The sequence below is a fragment of the Callorhinus ursinus genome, unplaced genomic scaffold (genome assembly GCF_003265705.2).
Source record: "Callorhinus ursinus isolate GAN/ISIS: 27379988/994484 unplaced genomic scaffold, GSC_fseal_2.0 scaffold2, whole genome shotgun sequence".
NCBI classification, from domain to species: Eukaryota; Metazoa; Chordata; class Mammalia; order Carnivora; family Otariidae; genus Callorhinus; species Callorhinus ursinus.
In genome coordinates this window covers 57249823-57275229 of record NW_027397064.1, presented here as the reverse complement: position 1 = coordinate 57275229, position 25407 = coordinate 57249823, and the positions used below count along the sequence as shown (strand labels likewise).

General features: G+C 39.3%; 1 protein-coding gene across 6 annotated transcripts in view; it reads left to right on the top strand.

Annotated features, from left to right (window-relative positions):
- The window catches only part of MAP3K20 (mitogen-activated protein kinase kinase kinase 20), a 176724-nt gene that overhangs the window by 90366 nt on the left and 60951 nt on the right, over positions 1-25407 (top strand). For all 6 annotated transcript variants that reach the window (XM_025850184.2, XM_025850186.2, XM_025850182.2 and 3 more), the window contains 6 exons: positions 2791-2892; positions 7495-7560; positions 11913-11941; positions 12063-12200; positions 19521-19607; positions 25224-25298. In XM_025850184.2, the coding sequence (XP_025705969.1) occupies positions 2791-2892; positions 7495-7560; positions 11913-11941; positions 12063-12200; positions 19521-19607; positions 25224-25298 (497 nt within the window). The remainder of the gene's footprint in view (positions 1-2790; positions 2893-7494; positions 7561-11912; positions 11942-12062; positions 12201-19520; positions 19608-25223; positions 25299-25407) is intronic.

The window sequence follows — 25407 nt, the reverse complement described above, 5'->3', positions numbered from 1 at the left end:
CATGAAAAGTATAAAACATAGCTGAGAGAAACTATAGATCTAAATAATATGGAGAACATTACATGTTCATGGTTTGGAAGACTCATTATTGTCAAGGTGGCAATTCTCCCCAAATTGATAGATAAATTCAAAATAATTCCTATCTAAATCCCAGCAGGTTTTTTAAAATAAGAAACTGCAGGGTGATTCTAAAATTCACAAAGAAGTGCAAAAGACCTAGAATTTTAAAAGAATTAAGGTTGAAGACTTAGACTAACTCATTTCAATACTTATTATAAATCTGTGGTGATCAGTGATATTAGGATATGTGTAATATCGGCCCAAGGACAGGCATGTAGCCAATGGAACGAAATTAAGAATTTAGGGGAAAAACTTAACACTGATTGATAATTGATTTTCAACAAAGGTGCCAAGACAATTCAATGGGTAAAAGTTTTTTTTTTTTTAAACTTTTAAAAAATTTTATTTTATTTATTTATTTGTTAGAGAGCATAAGCAGGGGGAGTGGCAGGCAGAGGGAGAAGCAGGCTTCCTGCTGAGGCAAGGAACCTGATGCGGGGCTTGATCCCAGGATCCTGGGATCATGACCTGAGCCAAAGGCAGATGCTTAACTGACCAAGCCACCTAGGCATCCCAAAAGATAGTATTTTCAACAAATTGTGCTGGGACAATTAGAAATCCACATGTAAAAAAATGGTATTAAATCCTAAGCCATGGGGCGCCTGGGTGGCTCAGTCGGTTGAGCATCGGCCTTCAGCTCAGGTCATGATCCCAGGGTCCTGGGATCAAGCCCCACGTCAGGCTCTCTGCTCCGCGGGAAGCCTGCTTCTCCCTCTCCCACTCTCCCTGTTTGTGTTCCCTCTCTCTCGCTGTGTCTCTCTCTGTCAAATAAATAAAATCTTTAAATCCTAAACCACACACAAAAAATAAGTCATAGACCCAACATAGGTCATAGACCTAAGTGTTAAGAGCTAAAACTGTACAACTCTCAGAAGGAAAATAGAAAATCTTTTTACCTTTGAGTTAGGCAGAATTCTTAGATACGACACCAAAAGCATAATCCATAAAAGAGAAAATGATGAATTTGACTTCATCAAAATTAAGAATTTCTGGTCTTTGAAAGGTGCTGTTAAGAGAATGAAAAGACAAGTTCCAGACTGTGAGAAAATGCTTACAAATTATAAATCTGATAAAGGACCTGCTTCCAGAATAAACAAGGAACTCCTAAAATTCAGTGTTAATAAAACAACCAAATTTTAAAGCAGGCAATCTATTGGAATAAACATTTTGCCTAAGAATATATACTCGGGGCTCCTGGGCACATGAAAAGATGTTGAACTTTATTAGTCATTAGGAAAGTGCAGTTAACGATACGAAATACCCCTGGAATTACACTCACTAAAACGGCTGTGATTAAGAATGCGGACAGTACCAGGTGTTGGCAAGGATGTGAAGAAACTGAAGCCCTCATAGAGTGCTAGTGGGGGTATAAAATGGTACAGCCTCTTTGGAAAGCAGTTTGACAGTTTCTTAAAATGTTAAACTGAAACTCCCTATATGTCCCAGCAGTTCCACGTCTAGGAATCTACCCAAGAGAAATGAAAACATTATTTCCATACAAAGGAATGTACACAGTGTTCATAGGACATTATTCTTAATAGCCAAAAATCAGGAACAGCCCAAATGTCTGTTGACTGGTGAGTGAATAAAATAATTGTGGTAAATCCACACAATAGACTGTTACTGAGCAATGGAAAGGATTGCTTGGAATCATCTTGTGAAGGAAAAGAAGTCAGACACAAAAGGCCATATACTGTATGATTCCATTTACATGAAATATCCAGAAAAGGTACATTTGTAGAGCCAGAAATCAGACTGCAGGGCTGGGGTTGAGAGTGGGGCTTAACTGCAAATAGGCACAAGGGAACTGTTCGGAGTGCTGGAAAGGTTCTAAAATTGGATTATGGTAGTGGTTGCCCAGCTCTCTCAATTTACTGAAAATCTCCCAATTGTACACTGATAGTAGGTGAATTTTATGGTATGTAATTTATATCTCAAAGCCATTTTTTAAAAAAGATTTTATTTATTTGACAGCGAAAGCAAGAACACAAGCAGGGGGAGTGGGAGAGGGAGAAGCAGGCTTCCTGCGGAGCAGGGAGCCGGATGCGGGGCTCGATCCCAGGACCCTGGAATCATGACCTGAGCTGAAGGCAGATGCTCTCAAAGCCATTTTTAAAGGAATTTTCTTACTTTCTTGTGGTTTTTATGTGTGTGTGCTTAAGTTTTGAGAGCTCTTCTAAATCCTGATGTAACAAGGATTGATTTGTTTACCTTGTCACATAAATGCTCTGCTTATATATCTTAATCTCCTCTGTCTCATTAGAATGACAGTTTTTAAAGAAATACCTATATACGTGTTTGCCTTTGTTTCAGATGCATTCTTCCAACACCTCCCTGTGTTTCTCAGTTCCATCCAGAAGGCTCTTGAGTTCATCCTGAGTCGAAGTTTTACCATTCATTCTGTCAGTGGTCTTGTCTTTAACAAATTTCTTTTCAGGAGGATAATAACTTTTAGAAACCACAGCATGGAACAGTTTTTATGTGCTTTTAATGTCCTTTGGTAAATTCTTTAACACATTTTCCCAATGAGAATTTAAAGTCTTATTTTTTATTGTTTTTTGTTTTTTCATTTGGGTAGAGTTGATATATATTAGTTTCAGGTGTACACAGTCTTATTTCTGAAATGCCCCTTGGTTTTAATTGTATGCTTCCCTTTTTCTTTGAAACTAGAATATGCTTCTCTGGGATCACTCTATGATTACATTAACAGTAACAGAAGTGAAGAGATGGACATGGATCACATTATGACCTGGGCCACTGATGTAGCCAAAGGTAATAAAGCTTCCTGTATTCTTACAGAATTGGTGGGGCATGTTTTCCCTTCATGACATGGTGACTTAAGGTTGAAGATTTGTTACTCTTTTTCAGACTACAAGTAGCAAGAATTCTGCAACTTTCTGTACAGATTATTTTATTCCAGTATAGTTATGTAACAGTGTTACATTTGCTTCAGGTGTACCATATAGTGATTCAACAATTCTGTATATTAGTCCTTATCACAACAAGTGCACTCCTTAATCCTCTTCACCTGTTTCACACCCCCCAAGCCTCGCCCCTGGTAAACATCTGTTCTCTTTAGTTAAGAGTCTTTTCTTGGTTTGTCTCTCTCTCATTATCCCTCTTTTTAGGGGGGGGCGGTTTATAGATATTTTAAGTCACTGCCTATCCACTCTTGCATTCCTTTTCTTTCTTCACTTTATTTCTTTTTTTTTTTTAAGATTTTATTTATTTATTTGAGAGAGAGAGAGAAACATCATGAGAGGGGAGAGGGTCAGAGGGAGAAGCAGGCTCCCCACTGAGCCGGGAGCCCGATGTGGGACTCGATCCCAGGATTCCGGGATCATGACCTGAGCTGAAGGCAGTCGCTTAACCAACTGAGCCACCCAGGCGCCCTCTCTTCACTTTGTTTCTTTCCCTAAAACTAAGTTCCAACAAAATCAGTGATTTTCATTGAAATCAGTAAAAACAATAAAAAATAAGACTTTAGATTCTCATTTGATTCCAGAAATCAAAGAATGAATAATTCATTCCAAAGCCATCTTTGCCACATTTTGTGACATTGTAATTGACCAGCCTCCTTGACACGTTAAATGGAAAGCTCATAATTCTGTTGTTCCGCAAGTCTCCACTTAGACTCAGTACCCAGAAAACGTGATTTATTGTAGGATTAGTCCTACTCATTTTGTGTACATAATAATATGGTAAAAACTGTAACCACTTTGAAAAAAAAGTTTTATTTGCCCTGCCATGTGAAAGCAATTCAGATTTTATTTTCTATTTAATGTAAACTTGGAAATCACCCTGGAAATGAAATATTTTTAATACACAGAACCCCTAAACAAGGTGCCCAGTTCTTTTTCCCTCATAAATTCTGGCATAGACTAATGCTTTCTAAGGCAATTTAAATTCCATTTATTTTTATCTCTTTTTTTTTTTCCATTTGCCTAGCTGAAGGTTTCTGAGTTTTATTTATAACTGTCAAAGTTGCTTTGGAAACAACTTAATCTAAATAATGAACACTGATAGTTACATTTGTATTCTAGCAACCCCTAGAAAGCAAGTGTGTCCAGATTTTACCAGGGCAATTCATTCCTTTGCATTTTGCTCCTCCAGTCTCTACAAGCATCTATTTACAAAGCCAGTAAAAGGATATTTAGCGCTAAGGAGAGCAACTCACACTTGGCTTTCACTGGGAAGTCATACAGTGATTTCCAAAAGTAACAGTCTTTCTTTTGGGGAATTTTCTTGTCAGTTTTAAGTTTCATCAACACCTGCCAAATTCTTCAAATAGGGAAAGTGAACAAAATTTTTTTTTTAATTTCATGCAAAATGCTGCTGCTGAACGATACTTCATTACCTTATAAGAATAATAAGCTCTATGTTTAGGATGGTGTACTTAAGGCTTTGGCTGTGTTAATTAACTTAATTGTGTATTCATGCATCAAGCATTTCAAATCAGACTTAAATTCTCACATTCTTCAAGACATTTTCATGTAACATCATAGTCAAGTCTGTAGTGTGCAGGAACCACCTGTTTGTAAGCTGGGGGGGTGCGTTATCACCGGGAGCCGCGAGAAGCATTGTGGAAATAACACTTCCATAAATGTAAATATATATCCCAGCAGTCTTCGACTGAACGCACTTCACCTTACAGACATTTGCATTTAGGGTGCTTAGCCAATTACACCCATGTTATTACTTAATGGCACTTAGGATAGATAGACAGCAAACAAATCAACTGACATCAGTCACTCTGCTTCCTGCTGTGCACACGCTGCTCTGGAAGCTTCCTTGGCACTCCCCTCCTCCGGCCTGGCCTGGGCCTGTAAACCTTGTCCCTCCCTGCCCTTCCCCATTGCAGTCCCTGTCTGAGGGGCAAGTCCCTTGGCTCCAGATCAGCTCAGTTATTCCTGGGCTCGCTCAAGCCCTCTGGCACTCTGTCAGAAGGACGAAGAAGAGAAAGAACAGGGCTAATGAAGTAGCAGACTGGAACTCCAGATAAACGGGGGGGGGGGGGGGGGTGAGAGAGAGGGCAGGGGACTGTGTGTCCAACTGCAGCGCAATAAAATCACCTTCTTGTGGCTGCGGAATTGCCCTGAGAGGCGGGTTCGAATGTGGCCCCAGGTGAGCAGAGTGAGGCAGAGAAGAGACTTACTTATTTATAGTCACGAGTAACACTATTTAAAATGGCCTATAAAAGGAAGAAGAAATCAGTGCTTTCAGAATGACTTCAACTCTCTGTGGCAGAGCTGTGCACAGAACTCGGAGATGAAGTAGGAAGCCTTGATTTTTGTTGATTCTGTGTCACATTCAGCTCTGCACCTTTCAGTTTGACCATGATGGAAGACACTGGAGCAACAAGATGTTAAGAAATCAAAGAATGAATAATTCATTTCAAATAAGAGTTGATTCATGCATTTTGAAGTAGGCATTGCTTAACATCACTGCCGAGAGAATACCTCCTCAAAGTCAAAAACAAAAACAAAAACAAAAAAAAGAAAAAGGAAAAAAAAAGCGCTTCCCCTTTCTGGGTAGAAAGGGAAGTGGAGGGCGGACCAGCAGGTACATCTGAAAGTCTTGTGAGTCCCTCCCCAGTGTATAAGCGGAACAGTTCAAGCAGGTGCACCGGGATCCAGTCTCAGAAGGGTCCTCACTGATTCCCCATCTCCCCCGAATGACACCAGTCAAATCTTTTATTTTAGGAGCTGTGAATCTTAAAACTGATGGTGGTGGGGTTTTTTTTAGTCTTCTTCATTGTTTGCAATAAAAATAAGGCAGAATTATGGATGGCTCTATAAAAACAAACAGACTTTTCTATGATTGTGATTACTACTGTGTTTATACACACTAAATATAAAAGCATACTATACATTATACACAAATAACTTACAGTATTTTTTTCTCATAGTATCTGCCATAAGGAAGAAAATGCCTCTGTTTAAAGCTTTAGTACCTGAGTGTTGTTTTTGGAAATCTTTACTTGTCAGCCAGTGTAGACCCTATCTAGCCCTGCCTCTAATGGTAATTAAACAGATTCTACCTGAATTTAGTTCTTAAGCAAGAAAGAGGTAATTATGAAATTCAGTCCTAGAAGTTATTAAAAGTTATCCAAGTTGTAGCTGTTGAATCTTCAGTGTGTAGTGTGTAGAACTTTGTGTTAGAAGAATGCTCTCCTGTATTCTAGCTATGTCTTGTTTAAGATTGCTAAAATTAGTGATACTTTTGTAAACGGGACTCTTTTCTGTCATGTCTTTGTATCTCAGGAGTTTAAATTTTTTAATTTTCTTTGTTCTTACAGGACCTTCAATATCTAAGAATCAGAATGGTAGAAAAAAATAGATTACTTAAAAAAATTAGCCTTTATAAAATTGAAATTTTCCATATGCTCAGAAAAAGAACCAAAGCCTACTTATTACATGTAATGGCTAGTTCATTAACAGAAGGAGCTTGTTTGGTTGTGGCAGTGGGGAGGCTATTTCTTCCATTATTTAGAAAAGACAACTTGAGAAGTAAAGGGAAAGGAAATAGTATATCTCAATAGAAAATGTTCCTTTGCTTTATTCTGAGGGGGTATACAATACATAAATACAGAAAAAGAGTCAAATACTACTAAGAGGATCACTATGAAATATGTCTTTTAAAGTATAATTTTAAAATATAATATTTTATTCAAAATAATAAAACTATATATACATTCAATTTACTGAAGTAACTTGATATACATTCTCAATATGTTGGAGAGAATTTTGGAGTGCATTTAAATATAGATTATCCCAAAGATTCATCCTTGTAAAGAGACTATTTTGTAACTACTGTAAATTTTTCTGAGGATCATAAAGTCCTTTACCAACCACAACTTATGAATCCAACCAGTTCCCTCCCACCTCCACCTCTCCCAAGGTCTTACTGGAGTGAGTACTGAGAAAATAAACCAGGCTGCAACTGGGTAGCTGCAGACATCCAAATGAAAGCTGAAAACCTTGGTCAGAACTTTGGCAGATCTAGAATGCAGCTGGTAGTGGAATACCTTAGTCATTGGGGCACTTCTTCCAGTTGTTAACTGCGCTGTTTTTGTGCAGACTCAAGAAAAGGTGTCCTTATTAAGTACTGTAATAACTTTACCCACAATCAAATTCTAACTTCTAAGAGATTAAAGCACATGAATTTTCCTTAGCATATAAATTTTCCTAATGTAGACAAATCCTGTCTCTATTTTATCAATCATATAAGAACAGAACACACGAATTTAGTTTCTGCTACTGAATCCTTTGCAAAAATATGAAAGGTAGTCCTGATGTTTTAAAATAGAAAGTTAATACTAATGCAATGTTGGAAAATGATATTAAAAGCCTTTCTTCCTTCTTGTATGAAAAGGAATGCACTATTTACATATGGAGGCTCCTGTCAAGGTGATTCACAGAGATCTCAAGTCACGAAATGGTAATGTAGTCCTATGTTTTTATTTTACTTATTTTATTATGAAATACATACACCTTGTTATAGAAATAGGCTCATGTTTTTCATATCTTTTGTACCCTGATGTTTTGACTCATCACTGATACCATGAAAATCTTTCCATTGTTAATAAATATCAGAATTCTTTGTTATTTCAAGGAGCTGCATAGTATTCCATTGTATCAGTAGCACAGAATGTGGACATTTGGGTTACTTACATTTTTTTCTATGATAAAAAATGTTGAGCTTGATATTTCTCAGCAAAAATTTTTAACACATCTTTAATTATTTCTCTAGAATCACTTTCTAGAAGAGGTATTGCTAGATCAAAGCATGTAGTCATATACTTCTAGTCTCCTATTTTTAGATGGTTCTCTGTACTAGCAGTTTTGAGTTTTGTTCTTTTTACTTCTGAATTATTTGCTGTAAACTTTTTATGTCCGTCATTTTACCTGGCGTTGTGCCCAAAAATGATCAAAACATTTCAGAGTTTGGAAAGCAAAGGCTTTCTTTTTCTTCTTTCTCTTCTTCTGTACTCTCTAAAATTTATTTATGATCTTATATTTTTTAATTTAGAAAGTGAGCATTTTAAAATGTCTCGCAGGATTAGACATTATTACTTTTCAGTAGGGAGGTAACAGAATGCTTTTTCTATTGTGTCACTTGGAAGTTAATGGACAAAGGCAGTGAGTGGGATTATTTAGCTGGCCCACACTAGCTAAAGTAAATGTTAGAACTTGCCACTTAAAAAAAAAAAAAATCTTGCTGTCAATTTATTTACATGTTTTACTTATTTACATGCTTTCTAAGTAATTCTTCTAAGTAAGGAGGAAGAGAACTACTTATTTTTTTTTTTTAAATCTTTCAATCACTGCAGTTAAAATGGGTACATGCTAAGAGTGTGACCCTTGCAGTGGGTGGTCATGGTAAGTGGAGGAAGAGAAGCAGGGGACCGGCCAGCTGTCCTTGCTGGGCTTTTGGGACCGTGAGGTCTGTGGGGTGGAGAAAGGGAAGTTCTTGGTGGCTGCCACTCATCAGTCATCCGGGTTGGACCACCAGCTCAACCCTGCCTGGCAACTGGGGCTGACTGTTCTCCCCTTTGTCTAGGTCATCACTTATCCTTTGGCTCTTCATAGACATAAACTTCCTGGAGCTAAACACTTTTGAGATGCGTTGGCTAATAGGAAGTTGTTAGGAAATAATCTAGAATCTAGTAGGAAGTATCAGAGTCTTATGACTATAGATTTTTAGTTCATGCTCAGAATTTCAGTCCACACAAGTTATTTGACTTCTCTTTTTTAAATGTTTTATCAGAATATCTTGAATATCTCATGGGATGAGAATGATTAAGTTACAGATTTATCCATGCTCTCATTATGAAAACTAAGTAACAATGGAGAGTGTCCGGATTTTTACAAATTACAGTTTGTGCGGTTACTTGATGGGAAAACACGTACACATTGAAAAAATATTGACCTAACTTTTAGCAATTTTTTTTTTGTTCTGAAACAGAATAACAAGACTCTTATTTTCTATGTTATACATTTTTATGTTAGGTTCTTTTTTAATGAAGCACTTATTAATCTTATAATGAGAAAAAAAAGAGGTATTTTTGAAAAGTAACTGAATATGGTATTAACAGAATTTCTATCTTTATTTGAAAAAATTGGTAGTTTATATATAGTATCACATTTACCCTTAGGCTATTTCATGCAAAGAGTCTATTTTTCCCACTTACCAAGGTCATTAGTAGTAGCTCAGTAAGAATTGATCAGCTACTGTGTTCAGGGCGCTGTGTGGCTTACAAAAGAAATGCCAGCGGGCACCTGGGTGGCTCAGTCAGTTGCTTCCAAGTCTTGATTTCGGCTGGGGTCATGATCTCAAGCTTGTGAGATGGAACCCTACATCAGGCTCCGCGCTCAGTGCGGAGTCTGCTTGAGATTCTCTTTCCCTCTGCCTCTCCCCCTCTGCCTCTCCCCCTGCTTGCTCATTCACTCTCTCTAATATAAATGAATAAAATATTTAATTTAAAAAAAAAGGAAAGAAATGCCAGAACAGTTCTTCAAGGTCTACCTTGGGTCTCCTCGCCTCTTCTCTTATTCACCCACTCCCATAAAAGCCCCATCTGCATATTAGCACTCCCAGACAGAGGGCAGCTGCAGAACCACGTGTCTGTCTGCTTATTGGGAGAGGCCACATAGATATTTGTAGGACCCCAAAATATATCATGTCCCCATTGATCTTTTCATTTCGTCTCTGCCCCCCAAAAGTTATGTCTCTATTCCTTTTCTCCATGAATGGCAATACCAGTTGCCTAAGCCAGAAATGAGATAAAAAGGAACAGTTTGATTGCAGAGATCTTGTTCTAACCATTATGCTGTATTGCCTCGTTACTTGATTTCATCCTTGAGTCTTCCCCCCACTGCTTAAGTCCAGTTGATTTGACCTCCTAGATCTATCTTTCTTTTCTTTTCTTTTCTTTTCTTTCTTTTTCTTTCTCTCTTTCTTTCTTCCTTTCTTCCTTTCTTCCTCTTTCTTTCTTTCTTTTTTTAAGATTTTATTCATTTATTTGAGAGAGAGTGTTCCAGTGAGGGAGCATAAGCAACAGGAGGGGGAGAGGGAGAAGAAGACGCCCCACTGAGCAGGGAGCCCAATGTGGGTCTCGATCCCAAGACCCTGGGATCATGACCTGAGCCAAAGGCAGCCGCTTAACTGACTGAGCCACCCAGGTGCCCCCCCATTTTTAAAAAAAAGATTTTATTTATTTTAGAGAGATACAGTATGTGAGCAGGGGGAGGGGCAGAGGGAGAGGGGAGGCAGACTTCCCACTGAGGGTGGAGTCCAACGCAGGGCTCCCATAACCCGTGAAATCACAACCTGAGCCAAAGCCAAAACCAAGAATCCAGCGCTCAACCAACAGAGCCACCCAGGCGCCCCTGATTTGGCCTCCTAAATGTTTCTTGACTTGGTCTACCTCTCCTGTTCTGTGCCATAGCCCTTTGTCTGGGCTTCCTTTTGTCCTTTTGGACTACAACCACTTGGGTGCACAGTGATCTCCTTGCCTCCAGTTCTGTTCTCTCATATGCTCTCCCCTCTGCACATTTGACCATTTCATTTCTCTGCTTAAAATTGTTCATTGGATTTCCATTTCTCACAAAGGCCCTCCCGGACCAGGCACCTGCCTTGCAAAATTGCCTGTGTTTCCCTCTGCTCCTGACCTTCTGCAAGGGTCTTTTTTCTGCCTAAAAAATGCTTTACTCCCATAGCGCTTCTCTGTCTGGTTAGTCCCAGCTTGTTCTTCAGGTCTTCGTGTGAGCACCATTTCTTCCAGAAAACTCCTGCTGACCTCCTTAGACTTAGATACCCCTGCTCTTTGATTCCAAGGCAATCTCTGTGTCTCTCATCATAGAATTTATCCCACATAATTATATATTTAAAAATTTTTTTAAATGTTAATTCCGGTATAATTAACAAAGTATTATATTAGCTTTAGGTATTGTCCCACTTGACTATAGACATTGGTTTCAGTGTCTCTCCCATGAGACTGTAAGCTCCACAGGAGCAGAGAAAAGCCAGTCTTGCTCACCTTCCTCTTCCAGAACATGTTACATTGCCTCGCCCATAACAGGTACTTGGCAAATATTTGTTAAGTGAGTGAATATATGAATAAGTGAATGAATGAATGTTGTCTCTGCCTACAAGAAAATTACTCTTCAGTTGAGAGGAAAAGATACATACCAGGAAGTAGTAATTGCTAGTGACCTCCTCAGTACCGTGCTGGCAGTATAGTGGCAGAACCCAAGTAAAAACTTTGGTTCTTGGGGTGCCTGGGTGACTCAGTCAGTTAAGCATCTGTCAGTCAGGTCATGATCCCAGGGTCAGTCCCATGGCGGGCTCGTGCATGGGGAAAGAGAGAGAGAGAGAGAGCATGAGCATGGGGAAGGGACAGAGGGAGAAGCAGACTATCCGCTGAGCAGGGAGCCCGATGTGGGGTACTGAGGAGGCCACTAGCACTCTCTTTCTCTCTCTTAAATAAATCAATAAAATCTTTAAAAAAATTTTGGTTCTCTTTACTGCTACTAGCCTATGTCATTTTTACTGGACCTTAGTACTACATTTGGTTTAAACATGTTTCGAAAGCCTTTAGCCAGTACCTCATGGAATTAGTTTTTTGTTCTTGTTTCAAAAGCTTCAATGCAGTAAATACTTCAGTTTTACCTTTCATATGCCATATGGAAGACAGAAGTAGAAATTTATGGGTTTTTTTCAGTGTAAGAAGACTCAAATAAATTAGATGATTGTCATAATTTTTTCCTTTTTTTTTTTTTTTTTTTTAGTTGTTATAGCTGCTGATGGGGTATTGAAGGTAGGACTCCTTCATTTAATTCTTTTCAAAAGTATTTGTTAACTTCAGATGTAAGTTTTTGTGACAGATAATTCTTTTATTAATCAGTGGCTGAAAGTTGATACTTGTTTTCTTTTCTCAGATATGCGATTTTGGTGCCTCTCGGTTCCATAACCATACAACACACATGTCCTTGGTTGGAACTTTCCCATGGATGGCCCCAGAAGTTATCCAAAGTCTCCCTGTGTCTGAAACTTGTGACACATATTCCTATGGTGTGGTGAGTTCATTTCTAATTTTTTTTTGTTGCTCAGGGAAATCTAAAAAAGCAAACACCTCCAGGAGTGGGATACAGCAATTTAACACAATTTTAAGACAACGGTGCTGTTTCCCGTGGAATGCCTAGAGCAATGGCCACAGACAGAACACTTCCTAATTGCCAGAATGTTCATTTTGATCACTTTTCTGCATCTGAGTTATTTTGTCCTGTGTTGAGAAGAAACCAATGCTACTTCCAAAGAGCAATTAGATGGAACCTAAAATAATGCCGCGCCTGATGCACTCATGTGGAGAGTGCTTTCCTGGGCTGGACGCACGACTGTGGAGTGTCTGTGTTAAGTCAGTGGAAACGTGGGTCATCTGGAACAGGACTTCATTGTAGTAAGTTGCTCAAAACACACTAGGTCTGCCTCATGAGTGAATTACAGGAGATTTTTGAATGTCAACTATTAAAATGATTAGTGAGTTTCCGGAGAGTACAGAAGAAAACGTACTTAGCTTTTATGGCCTTGTCCAAGCCTGCTGCCAGTCTTACAAAGTAGTGTGACTCTCTGAGGCATAACTCTAAGGTATGTAAAAATCACAACAGAGCAGCACAGAGGGAAACAGGATAATGTGGGGGTGGGGATGCTCAGGGAATGGAGCCACAGGAAAGACTCCCTTAAGGAGCAGAAGCTTCTGGAGGAAGGGTTTTGAGGTGGATCATTCTCGAGGAATAAGCAGAGGGAAAGAAGTAAGTGGAATGGGGGAACAGTAGGGTGGGAGGGGAAGAAGGGCACGGTGGTTCTTTGGTGGTAGAAGGAATTTATTTGTTGTTTTTTATCCTTAAAAATACTGTGTATCTTTTAAAAAGTCCAAAGTAGTATTTGACACTCCTTCTCTTCGGGTCTCATCTCTCAATCATACTACCTCTATATTTATATTATTACTCTTAAAAGGATATTTTCATAATAACAGGAAAAGGAGCAGACTGATTTTGGCCCAAACCCCCATGCCTCCTCTTCCCGGACTTCTGTGGTTTCTACTGAAAGTGACAGCTGATGGCCCAAGAGGAGACCTGCCTTGTCACATGTATTCCTGATTCTCTAGAGGCCATCAGCCTCTCAGGATTTACTGCTGGCTTCATTACTTAAGTCTTGGGCTTGTTTTCTTTGGCAAACTTTTTCTAAATTATAATATATCTTATGTGTACCAAATTAATTATTTTTTTAAAGATTTTATTAGAGAGAGAGAGCACAAACAGGGGGAGTGGCAGGCGGAGGGAGAAGCAGGCCCTCCGCTGAGCAGGGAACCCTACTTGGGGCTCGATCCCAGGACCCTGGGATCATGACCTGAGCTGAAGACAGATGCTTAACTGACTGAGCCACCCAGGCGCCCTACCAAATTAATTTAATATAATAGAGATGAATTTTATTGGCTATTGGAAAAAGTCATTACAAGAATGAGATACGTGCTTTTAGCAAAAGGCTAGAATTTTATTTATTTATTTATTTTTTTAAACATTTTATTTATTTATTTGACAGAGAGATACACAGCGAGAGAGGGAACACAAGCAGGGGGAGTGGGAGAGGGAGAAGCAGGCTTCCCACTGAGCAGGGAGCCCGATGTGGGGCTCGATCCCAGGACCCTGGGACCATGACCTGAGCCGAAGGCAGAGGCTTAATGACTGAGCCACCCACGCGCCCCAAAAGGCTAGAATTTTAAAGGTTGGAAGACAACAGTAGCTTCAGGCTAAATATCTCATTTCCCTTAATTCTGGGTATTTCTAAGACTGAAGGCTATAAACTACTATAGACAGCGATCAAATAAGTCTCATTGAAAGATGAAGAAACATAAGTTCCTGAAGAGACTGGATTCTAAAACTGGTTCCCTATGTCAAAAGTTACTACATTCTGACCATCCTACCAATCACCTGCTGGGGAGGTCTGAAAATGGGGGAATTTGTTGCAATTTCAAACTTTAGTGAGATGTTTTCTCTTAGGAAGTTATGTTCCTTCATTTTTAAGCAACAATGTGTTTATCGCGTCAGGCACGGTGTTAGACGGTGTTAGACACCAACTTCGGGTAATGTAAATTGGACTTTGCCTGCGCATTGGGACCAGTGTTCTATCCTGTGGAACAGGAACCAGCAAACTTTTTCTGTAAAGGACCAGAGAGTAAATATTTGAGAACTTGAGGCTCACTAGGAGTCCCCGTTGTGTATTCTTTTGCTTTTTACAACCCTTTACAAATGGTAAAACCACTATGCACTCCATCCACAACGGGGCTCAGTCCACAGAGAAAGTTGTGTGGAGCCTGAGGGAGGGAAAGGAAGCCTCAGGGCCGGAGTGGTCACAGTGAGTCAGCAAGAGACCACACTTCTCACATCCTCGCTTGCCTGTGCATTTAGATACACACACACATATTTAGGCGGTTATAGTTTTTAAATTATTTTTGCATGTGAGCTAGGAGACTTTAGAGGCTCATTTTAGTAGCACTCCCCAAGCTCTGGTGTAGCATTTGTACTTTGAAAATTCTCCCCAAGTCTTGGACTTTCCCTATCCCAGAAATGTTTGATCTGAAAGACAACTATGGGTTCCAGATAGAGTGAACTTTTGGTTTCAGGATTATCTCACGTATGAAAACAAACCTCACACTGCTTCCTTCCTGAACCTTACCGAGCCAGGGGCGTCACTGGGTTTCCTGAACCAGAGTAGAATCTCAGTCCCAGTAACCAAGGACCAATTCACTTTCACAGGCAAACTATCAAAGATATTAGTGACTTCCATGTTTCCTGTATCTTTTTAAATCCCTTTCACTCATTCCTCATTGACCCCCTCCTGTTAAACATAGTTTGAATCAACCTTTCCAAGGCTGCAAATGTTGTTTACATTATTAAGAAGCTTTTCTTTCGAGTGTGCACAACCTCTTAGTAGATGGGCCTGAACATTTCTGTTGGTGAATGAGGTTTTCTCTGGACTTGTTTACCGACCCTTCGTTCTGTTCTGAGGGATTTAACAAATGCTTAACAAATCATTCCATCAAGTAGTTTCACTTACTGTCACAAACTCGATAGCCACTCACTGAACATTTGCAGTGTCATTCGGTATTTACACACTGGATGCTGCCGTGCGGGACCTGTCCGCCCCAGTTACCTGCTTCTGCGGTTATGTTAGAGGCTTCTTTTGACTGGTGGAAACAAAAATGCCTTTCCAGTGACTCTTTTTGTTTTAAAACAGTATCTTAAAGAGAAGGGTTTACTTGGAATTCTGGTTATGCTCAACCCATAGCTGTATCAACAGAGTTTCACTCAGAAAGTTGCACATAGGGACGCCTGGGTGGCTCAGTCATTAAGCGTCTGCCTTCGGCTGAGGTCATTCTCCCAGGGTCCTGGGATCGAGCCCCGCATCGGGCTCCCTGCTCCGCAGGAAGCCTGCTTCTCCCTCTCCCTCTGCCCCTGCTTGTGTTCCCTCTGTTGCTGTGTCTCTCTGTCAAATAAATAAATAAAATCTTTAAAAAAAAAAAAAAAGCCCTATATAGAAAGTTGCACATAAACCAGTTGAATTATAAATGAGAATTCAAGATTTTATTTAATACTGACCCCTTCCCATTATGTTCTAGATAAACACCATTTAAGTGAAAGAAATAGTACAAGGCATGCTTTCCAGAGCTTTTTCTTTAAACAATCACGAATTTTTGAAAAATACAGAAAGCATTGCATGGTCAAAGTAGGTATTACCTAAAAGATTAGCAGGAGAGAATGGTTGGTAAGGTAGGGGCATGTTAGTTTTAGAACTTTGTTGTCCAAAGACTGAAAATAATACGCATCTGGGAAAGCAATGTGGTTATTTAGAATTTTTAATGTCCTTTCAATAATAGGTAAGTAGCCAGGACCATTTGTCAGTACAGTATCTCTTGGCATAAAACATCCCATAGTTCATGAAGGGTCCATTCTGTTCATTGTGCCTACACACAGACACACACACACACTCTCTCTCTCTCTCTTTCTCTCTCTCTCACTCTCTCTTTCTCACTAGCAGATGAATAAGACCCTAAAAAAGAGTGGTCCTTTTTTGAAACCCACCCCCCCAAAAAAAACACAAAAAAATGCCTAATATATTTTTGCTTTTCATTTTTCTATTTTTTCAGACTTGCTGTAAGAATTTAGCCCCTAGTATTATCGAAGTCCCTCGCCCCTGCAACTTGATAAACCTGTGTTGCTTCTTAACTCATGGCAAGACTGACCAGCCTTGGCCAGCCTTAAAATAAATGTGCTGTGAATGCCAGAAGTGGATCTTGTGATCCTTGCTTCTAAGCTGATAAACTTTGCTGGGCGGGCAGTTGTTTCTTTCCATTTTACAAGAGAGGAGATTGTGCTACCCCTTTAGGGTGATCTCTCTTGAAGGACGGAACCAGCGCAGTGTTTAGTGTCTTACCCACAAAAAAGAAAAGACTCAAGGAAAGCAAAAATCATTGACAGAACAAGCCTTCTGAGAACACAAGGCCTAGCCACTCTTTAAAAACAAAGCTGTCCTAATGACAATGCAGAAAGGATTACCTTCCCAGAAGCTTTTGAGCCAGAACCACGGTTTGAAGAGTGGCTTAAGAGTGAGCATCCGTGTGTGGCTTGTGTGTGAGCCCTGTTCCAGAACAAGCCGGGCTCAGGTAATGGCTTGCCATTGTTTGTAAAAGAAAGGGCAAGAAAAGTACACAGCCTTGTCCAAGTTTCTCTGCAAACTGAGAATAGAAATTTTTCCTTGTGAGCACAGTTTAGACGTAAATACGTCTCAAGATAGAATGAGTTGGAAAGTATTTTTAAGGGGAAAGATCACAATGTTTGGCCTGCATCCCTGTCACTGATGTTTTCAGGCCTAGTTTAATATATTTTTAGACCTTCACATGACTTCCTCCACAAAGGACTGTGTTGTGCCTTGTGCCATTGTGTTTAGTGCAGAAACCGCTGTTGTCCTGTCTCATGCCGCCTGCTTTGTGCCACATTCCCGCACCTGCGGGATCGGTAACGGGGACTCGGCGCGCGCTGGCGCTGCGCTTACGCTGGGACTTCACTTGGGCCCCAGCGGCGCCTGTGCCGCGTCCGCACCCCGCGCCCCGCACGTGCGCCGCCCGCACGCGGCCCCTCAGCTGTGGCGGCTCGGCCGAGACCCACACACGGACTAAAACGAAACTCTTGTTTTTCCAGGGAAACAGAACTCAGACCTTAGTAGATTTGGGATATTTTCCAACTGAATATTTGAGAATAAAGAATGACATAAATCTTTTTGTCTATCACTTCCCAAGCTCTTGGTTTTGCATTTTACCTCGTAAAACCCAGGCAGCCTTTGTGTGTGCGCCTGCGCAGTGGGTTGTGCGTGCAGGCCCGGGTCAGAAGGGGGGGGGCGGTGCTGGAGGCCACCTCCCTGGACCTTTTGGGGTCTGGAGCATTTGATTTATTTGAGGCTGAGTCACTGTTCCCTTTCTCCTTAGGAAGGCCAAATTCCTCACTTTGTTTGCTCTGCATACCCCTCTCCCTCCCCAACCTCAGCACCAGGGGAGTGGTAATTGGGTGCAATGGAGGGGGCTTCATTTCCTGCTCAGCCCTCTCGCTGCTCCATCCCTCTCCCCTGTGCAGGCAGGGTCTCAGGGGTGATTGCATACCTGTTCTGGTCCTCAAACGCTGCCTTTACTTATAGTGCTTGCTAGAATCATCCCCTTCTGGGATGCCCCTTACCTTTTCCTAATCACTTCTGGGACTCAAATAGAATTATTCAGTAGCTCTTCTAAAGAAGTACCTTACACACTTGATTAAAAGCCCAAAGAGGCTTCGGTGAATTTTTTTTCTCCTGCTTGAGCAGCATCTGCCAATTTCCCTGATTTTCCTGCTAATTAGCCAGGGTTCATTTAGCATGTTCTGATTCGAATATGACTGAGCACTGGCTGAGGAAACAGTGGATACAGAGTTAAAGGTTTGTAGGACCTGCTTGAATAGAGTACATGTTCTCAATCTACATTCTTATTTAGAAATGGGTTTTTTTTTTTTAGAACAAGAGCAATCTAAATCAAAACTGCTGAATTCATTTGCTTCTCACCTCTGCCATGGCTCCACACCTGAAATATGGCACATCACATTCTCTCTCACTGCAGCCTCCCTTCTCTAGACTTACGTCAGGTTAAGAGCTTGACCATTAGGGTGAGGCAGCAAGTTCATATTCTTGCTCTGCCACTTGATAACAGCGTCTATGGGCAAGTTTATTTAACTTTCTGAAGCCTTAGTTTCCTCATCTATAAAATGAGGATCATAGCTATTCGCTGGGATTGATATTAATCATGACAACACTTGTAAAGAGTTTAACAAAGTATCTGGAACATAATCACTCAGTAAATGATAGTCGTTGTTATGATTGTTGATAAAATTATAATTGTTTTTGCACTTCAGAAAATATTGGTAGACTCAGATTTTGATGCCCATTTGTATAAATCGAGAAAGTTACCTGAATGTAAAAATCTTCATTACTTAGTATTTTAAATGAAACCCAAATCATTGGCTGTTTTCAGCATTCCTAGCATCAGTTTGCTTTCTTTGGGCATGCAGATTTATTAATTGTGCTGATCTCAAGGATTGCAGAGAGATGAACACACACATACATTCCCCCCCCCACACACACCTAGCCTATATATATGAACATAAAGTGTTTATTATATTTTAGAACAGATAGTAAATTGTTATAGGTGGAAGAAAATGACTCCCTTAGACCAACTCATTTTGAGAGAGCTTCCTCCAAAACAAAATTTAAATGTTACAGTTCTGCAAGTACCTACCATTATGGGGTGAATGGTTTAGCCAGTGATTCGGATTTAGGGCTCAATATTTTTTATCAGACCATTACTGATCCTTTAAAAATACGGTTGAATTCCCAGTTTTTATCTTATAGAGAAATTTATTGGTGATTGAAGGTAGGAGCAGTTTGACTAACAAAATATAAAACCTAATTTGTGGGAATCTGTGAGAATTCTAGTAACTTACAAGATAAATTATGTAGGCCCACTGGTTTCATAAGTCTGGCTCTAAATGTTCTGATTTCTAAACTAGTTTTTTTCTTTATAAAAATGAACAAAAAATGAATGTATGTGTGCGTGCGTGTGTGTGGGTGTGTGTGTGTGTGTGTGTCTGTGTGTATAATATTTGGAAGAAGTCCTATGCATGAATATATGTTTTGTCCAAGTTTCTACAGGTGGGGTTGGTTTTGTCTGGTAATTGGATACAGTTAAGTGTTAGATAAAGTTTCAGTAAAATACCAAAAATACAAAGTACAAGAATAAAAATTCCATTTTCTTTTTGTTCCAGGTTCTCTGGGAGATGCTAACAAGGGAGGTCCCCTTTAAAGGTTTGGAAGGATTACAAGTAGCTTGGCTTGTAGTGGAAAAAAACGAGGTAAGACTACGATTCTCCATTCAGGTACATAGATCAGAAAACAGTATTGGGGTTTTGCAAAAGACTTTTTCATCTTCTTCAAATTGAAAGTAAGTTCACGCTTATGGAAAGATTAGCAGTAGGAGCTAACACAAAGGGTCAAAGTGATGTTATTCCTCATGAATGGACCCTTTACATCTAATTGTTGCAGCTTCACGTCGTGATGCTGTAGATCAAAAATTGTACAAGTACTGTACTAGTTTCTCAGTCTCAATTGTAAAACCTAGGGGTTTGTTCTTAGTGATGAAAGAAGCCATTGCGTCCAAGGTAGGGGAACAGTTTAACTCCATCTCCTGCGTTTAGGACATCTTTTTTACTGGCCGGGAGTTGATATATCTGTAAGAGACCTTCAGCTACTTCAACTTACCTCTCCCAGCAGGAGTCACTATAGTACAAGAAACTGTCGCTTAGATGAGAATTTCAAAAATAAAAGAAGAAAAAATAGTTTCAAAAAAGGGAAAAATTACAGTTTTGCCACCTACGTTGAACACTACATTGAAGATGAGCTCCTCACTGGAATTGGCGAGGCAGTGGCATAACTGTTCCCGTCTTCATGCAGAGCCTTTCCATTTCAAAAGAACTTCAGTGGCGTAAACACCGTTTGTGCTGTGTCCCCAGCCTCGCTTTTCTTCTTCCCACAAATTGAGGCTTTCAGTTAGTTGGACCTATGAGCCTACATCAGAGAACGTGGTACATTCATATCAAAGAGAGCAACTACATTTTGAAAGGCTTAAAATTGTGACTGAAATGCACAGGCATGGAAATCCTCAGCATAAGGATGAAGCATCCAGTATCAAGGTACTATGAGAACTTAGATCCGGTAATGGAAGCACGCAGTTGTCTTTGCAATGCAAAACAACCTTATTTCACAGAGCTTCATTTCCAGATCTGATCTGTGCCCTCCGCAGAAGGTAAGAGTGCAACCTGAGGATAAAATAATTTGCAAAAAGGTGAATACGCGGAGATCTGCCCTTTTTAATGCTATGAAAGAATTAGATTGATCTGCTCCCCATGTGAGTGCAGGAACAGACTAGATTAACCAAACAGCTGCTACTGACTAAGAGAAACCAAGTTTCCATAGTTTAGATCACATAATCCCGCTACCTTATTAATTTGTCCTCCTGAGCTATTGAGAACAGATGAAATGTTCGTGATAGCTGAACTTGATGGGAGAGAGCTGCCAATTTAAGAAAAAGCAGAAGGAGTTATATTCAAGAATGTGTCTTGCTCAGTGTTTCACAGGAGCTGTTCTGTTTTAATTAAATGTCCTGGTTATTCCCGGTGTGCTATTAAATCAGACCCTTGTACCCAGGATAACTGGTATTTTCATGATACGAGAACCCGCTTGTCTCTGTTCTATTCCTCTTGCCAGTGAGGTGATTAGATGTTTGCTTCTGGGTTTACAAATGAGAGTGAAGGAAATGATTGACCTAATGTTGACTTTGGAGTGGAACACTCAATGTAACTTTTTTCCCTCTACATTGTTCCAAGAAAAATTAGAAGAAAGTGTTTTAAAAGCTGACTGGACCCTCCAAATACGTATAAGAAAAAACAATATTTTAAAATAATATTTCATCTAAAGGATGGCAGAAGAGGTGTGCATCTAAAGCACTTTCAAAACATGAGTCTCCATCAAGGATGATTAAAGCAGACAAGAAAAATGAATTTAGAAGCTGCCTTTGGATAGCTGGCTTGAGGGCTGGAATCACCCATAAATAACCTTGAGAACTTCCTGAACATGTACCAGACGAGGCTGTCAGCCCCCCCGCCCCCCCGGTTCCTCAGGGATTCCCTAGAGTAGAACATACTGTTTTATCCATGGTGTGACCTGATTGATAGTCGGCTAATAACTGATGGAGACCACTCAGATACCTCCCCTTCTGTATGCAGAATAGCAAGTTCAAGGAACCCCACATGGTGAAACAAGTTTTCTCAACTTTCTACTGAACTTAAGGAAAATTGGGTATTGAAGGCTACTTACCTGTCTCCTCTCACTCTGCACAATATTTGTCAAAAATATGGAAATTAAGTTTAACTGTACTTTCCATTGTCATTATTCACAAAGGAGTCTTCATTTCATCTCATAAATGTAGACACATATTACCAGAACAAATTCTGTTGACATAACATTAAAAGAATTAAACTATATAGAACAAACTGAAGGGGTTGCTAGAGGGGAGGTGGGTGGGGGATGAGCTAAAGGGATGATGAGTAGTAAGGAGGGCCCTTGTTCTGATGAGCACGGGGTGGTATATGGAAGTGTTGAATCACTACATTGTACACTTGAAACTAATATTACGTTGTATATTAACTAACTGGAATTTAAATAAAAACTTGGAAAAAATGGCCAAGGATTTATTTCATTTCATAATAAAATTGAGACTTTGACTTAAAAATAATTTACAAAATTCTTCCAACTTCCAATTATTTCATTTATTTTTACTTTGGAATACCTTGGGTTCTTGAGTTGAAAAGAGCAAGCTGTATTTTTTTTTTTAACAGGCCTCATTTAAATAAAGAATGATGTGTTTAAACCTAGGGAGACATTTTAAATGTAAGCCAGTCACCCTAGAATGCACCTATATCCAAATATTAGAGTTACCTTTTCTTTTTAACTTTTTATTTTGAAATAATTATAGACTAACAGGAATTTGCAGCAATATTAGAAAGGATTCTGTGTATCCTTCATCCAGCTTCCCCCACTGGTGAGATACAGGTATAGGCCAACACCCAAACCAGAAAGTTGACATTGATACATTACTCTTAACTAGACTCTAGACCTTATTCAGTTTCACCATTTAAATTGCTTTTGGATCTATAGGAAGATCAATACGTTCTAAAAATATCTGAAGGTGTTTGCTTCTAAATGCTTAATAATGAAATAAGGCCTTCAAACAATAATTTTTCCTAATATTAAATCCTATTAAAACTAGATACATAAAGCACTGTTAAAGACTGAACCCTTACAGAAGTCATGAAATTAGGAGGGTATTACTAATAAATTTTGTAATTTTTATAGACATGTATGTTTGTCTTTGTAATTTCTATAAAACTGAATTAGTGGTCATTCAGAATATTCTGACAGTATAATTTCTATCGTTACAAGTACTTAGATTCTCATAAAATATGTTTTGTTCTAAGTAGCAAAACAATTTTTTTCCTTGAGAGAGAGTGCACAGGCACACATATACGTGAGTTGGGGGGAGGGGCAGAAGGAGAGAGAGAATCCTAAGCAGGCTCCCTCTTTTGGCCCTGAGATTATGACCTGGGCATTTTCAGTCACCTAACTTAAGTATTCTTAATAGGCGCCCCAAACTATTAACAGAAATCCTCAATGCATCGTTGACTACATTTTGGAAAAAAGATAAAAAATAATTGACAAAAAGTAATTTTTTGCATCTTAAAGAAAATGGTGCAGAAAAAGAATATGCTCTTTAAAAAATGTCATGCCTAATTTAGTGGTTGGGAAATATTTTCATTTTAAATTTGGAACTTTTAAAATATTTAAGTTTGAAGTAGTGCGGCTAAATCTGTTGCTAATATCTGGTTATTTCGGGATGTTTTAATGCATTAGGAATGCCCACAGTTCTGTAAACAGAACTTAAATACTTCGGATTTTCTTTTAAAGTACTTTTTAATAAACCCTTACATTAGTGTCTGCGTCTAGATTTAACTGATATTTGACCATATGAGATGATCTAAAATAATTACGTCTTCTTTCATAATGTCTCAGATGAGGTAGCTAAAAAGTTTCTCAGTAAGAAAAGATGATAGAAAAGATTAACATCCATCCATATTCATCCAGGTCACATTTCAGTTCTTAGAAAAATGTGAAAAAGTTACATTGAAAATGTTCCCTTTTATGAGAAATTACTTTGCCATGGGGTACATTTAGCTGAGTAATTGCAATCACTTTGTTTCTCTTAGTTGCCAAATATTTTTAAAAAATAAACACCTGATTTTCCTTTTGATCTTCATCAAAAGGTTTCCAGTTCACATTAGAGTAAAATAAGAGTACAGTTTACCAGATCTCCTCTATTCTATGTAATCAGTTAAAAAAATGTTTAGCATAGCCTTTAATTTGGCAAGGGCTGTTTTGTTAAAAGCTTTCAGGTTTTATATATTTTAGTTTATTTTGATTTTAAGGTTATTGTAATTCTAAATACAGATCCCCATCTGTTTTTTTGCCAGGGCAACTCTTTTTCTAGTGTTATGCATAGCCTCCCCCAAATCCAACTAAGTTCAGTTTCAGTTTTTTATTTGCAAAACTTCTTTGGTAAACAATACTGCATAATAAATCATCTTAGTACTTCTTAGTGCGGTGGTTCTCAGCTGTCACACCCAGGCTTCTCTTGATAACTCTTTTCATGCTCCCTCTACTTGCTGGAAATGACATGCAGATGTAGTACAACCTACCCACACACATTGTACTTTTAAAGTCAACATAATGCTCTCATCGTAGTATACAGAAGAAATAAATACGTATTACGGTGTATAAATGCGCAGGCATGACTGCAGGAGAGGAGAAAATGGAATAGTTTCAGAGCTTATACCTATGGATAAATAGGATTCAACAGCTACAAATGCAGAATGGAGTTGAATTGTATCAACGATTCCAGCAGCATAAGCAATGCTGTTGTAGGTGACATTTTCCAAAAATCTTGGTAAGGTTATAAATAATGCAAAGATCAATCTGCCCTTGATTTATTTTATTTGGTAGTTGCATTCTTAGTTCGTTGCATTTTAAATCTGCTCAAAATATGCTTTGTGCTTATTGTAAATCAAAGAGAGTCTAGAGCCAGAAAAATGATTAAACCTCATTGTTTGATTGCACATGGGGCATCTGAAGTTTGGTGGAGTGCAAGGGAGTACTTAGGGATTTACAACATAGTGAAGGATGTCCAGCATTCTTGACCCACTCCAGGTGCAACTCTCCAGTTTTTAAAACAAAAATGCCTCCATAGATATCTAAAGAGCCTCCAGGGGCATGGCAAGTTCTAGAGAAGCACTTCTGTAAAATGTTGGCACAGGACAGATGCTCACAGTGTAATCTTTGTTGTATCCAGCCCTTGTGCTTTAGCCATAATGAGTCATATGTCCAGAATCTCTTATTGGCCAATGAGAAGAAGCACACTTCTTTCAAATGATCTCTGGGACGGTGTGTGCTAAAGACGTTTCCAGAGGTGTCACGCCTACCGCCACAGATGAGCTGCTTTCCTAGCTGCCTGGGCTGCGTGCCTATTTCATAGCCGCCTGTGCAAAGATTTGTGGTTTTAGGCCTTGCCCTTCTCCTCCTGTAGTTTCCTTTAGACTTGAGTCTATGTTTCATTGTATTTGTTGTGCGGAACCGGACTTCTCCATCCACTGGGATGCCTTTTTGGAAGAACGGTATTAAAAGTTTCTTTAGAGATATGATGTACCTAAACATAAATTCTCATCTGCCATCTATCAATCAATGGAAGCTTAAAATTTAATGACTTGTTTGTGCTCTAAATGTAACTCTTTTATGAACTTTCAGTGAGTATCTACTTACCTTCATGAGTAAATCCTTGTGTTGTCTTTCCTTCTCTGTGGTAGAGATTAACCATTCCAAGCAGCTGCCCCAGAAGTTTTGCTGAGCTGTTACGTCAGTGTTGGGAAGCTGATGCCAAGGTATGTAAGTCAGTTGTTTTTTTTTGGTCATCTTTCAGAATTCTGAAATTTCACTTGTTTGTTTGGCTTTGAGTTTTTAAAATTTGGGGTAATGAGAGTCATTACAAAG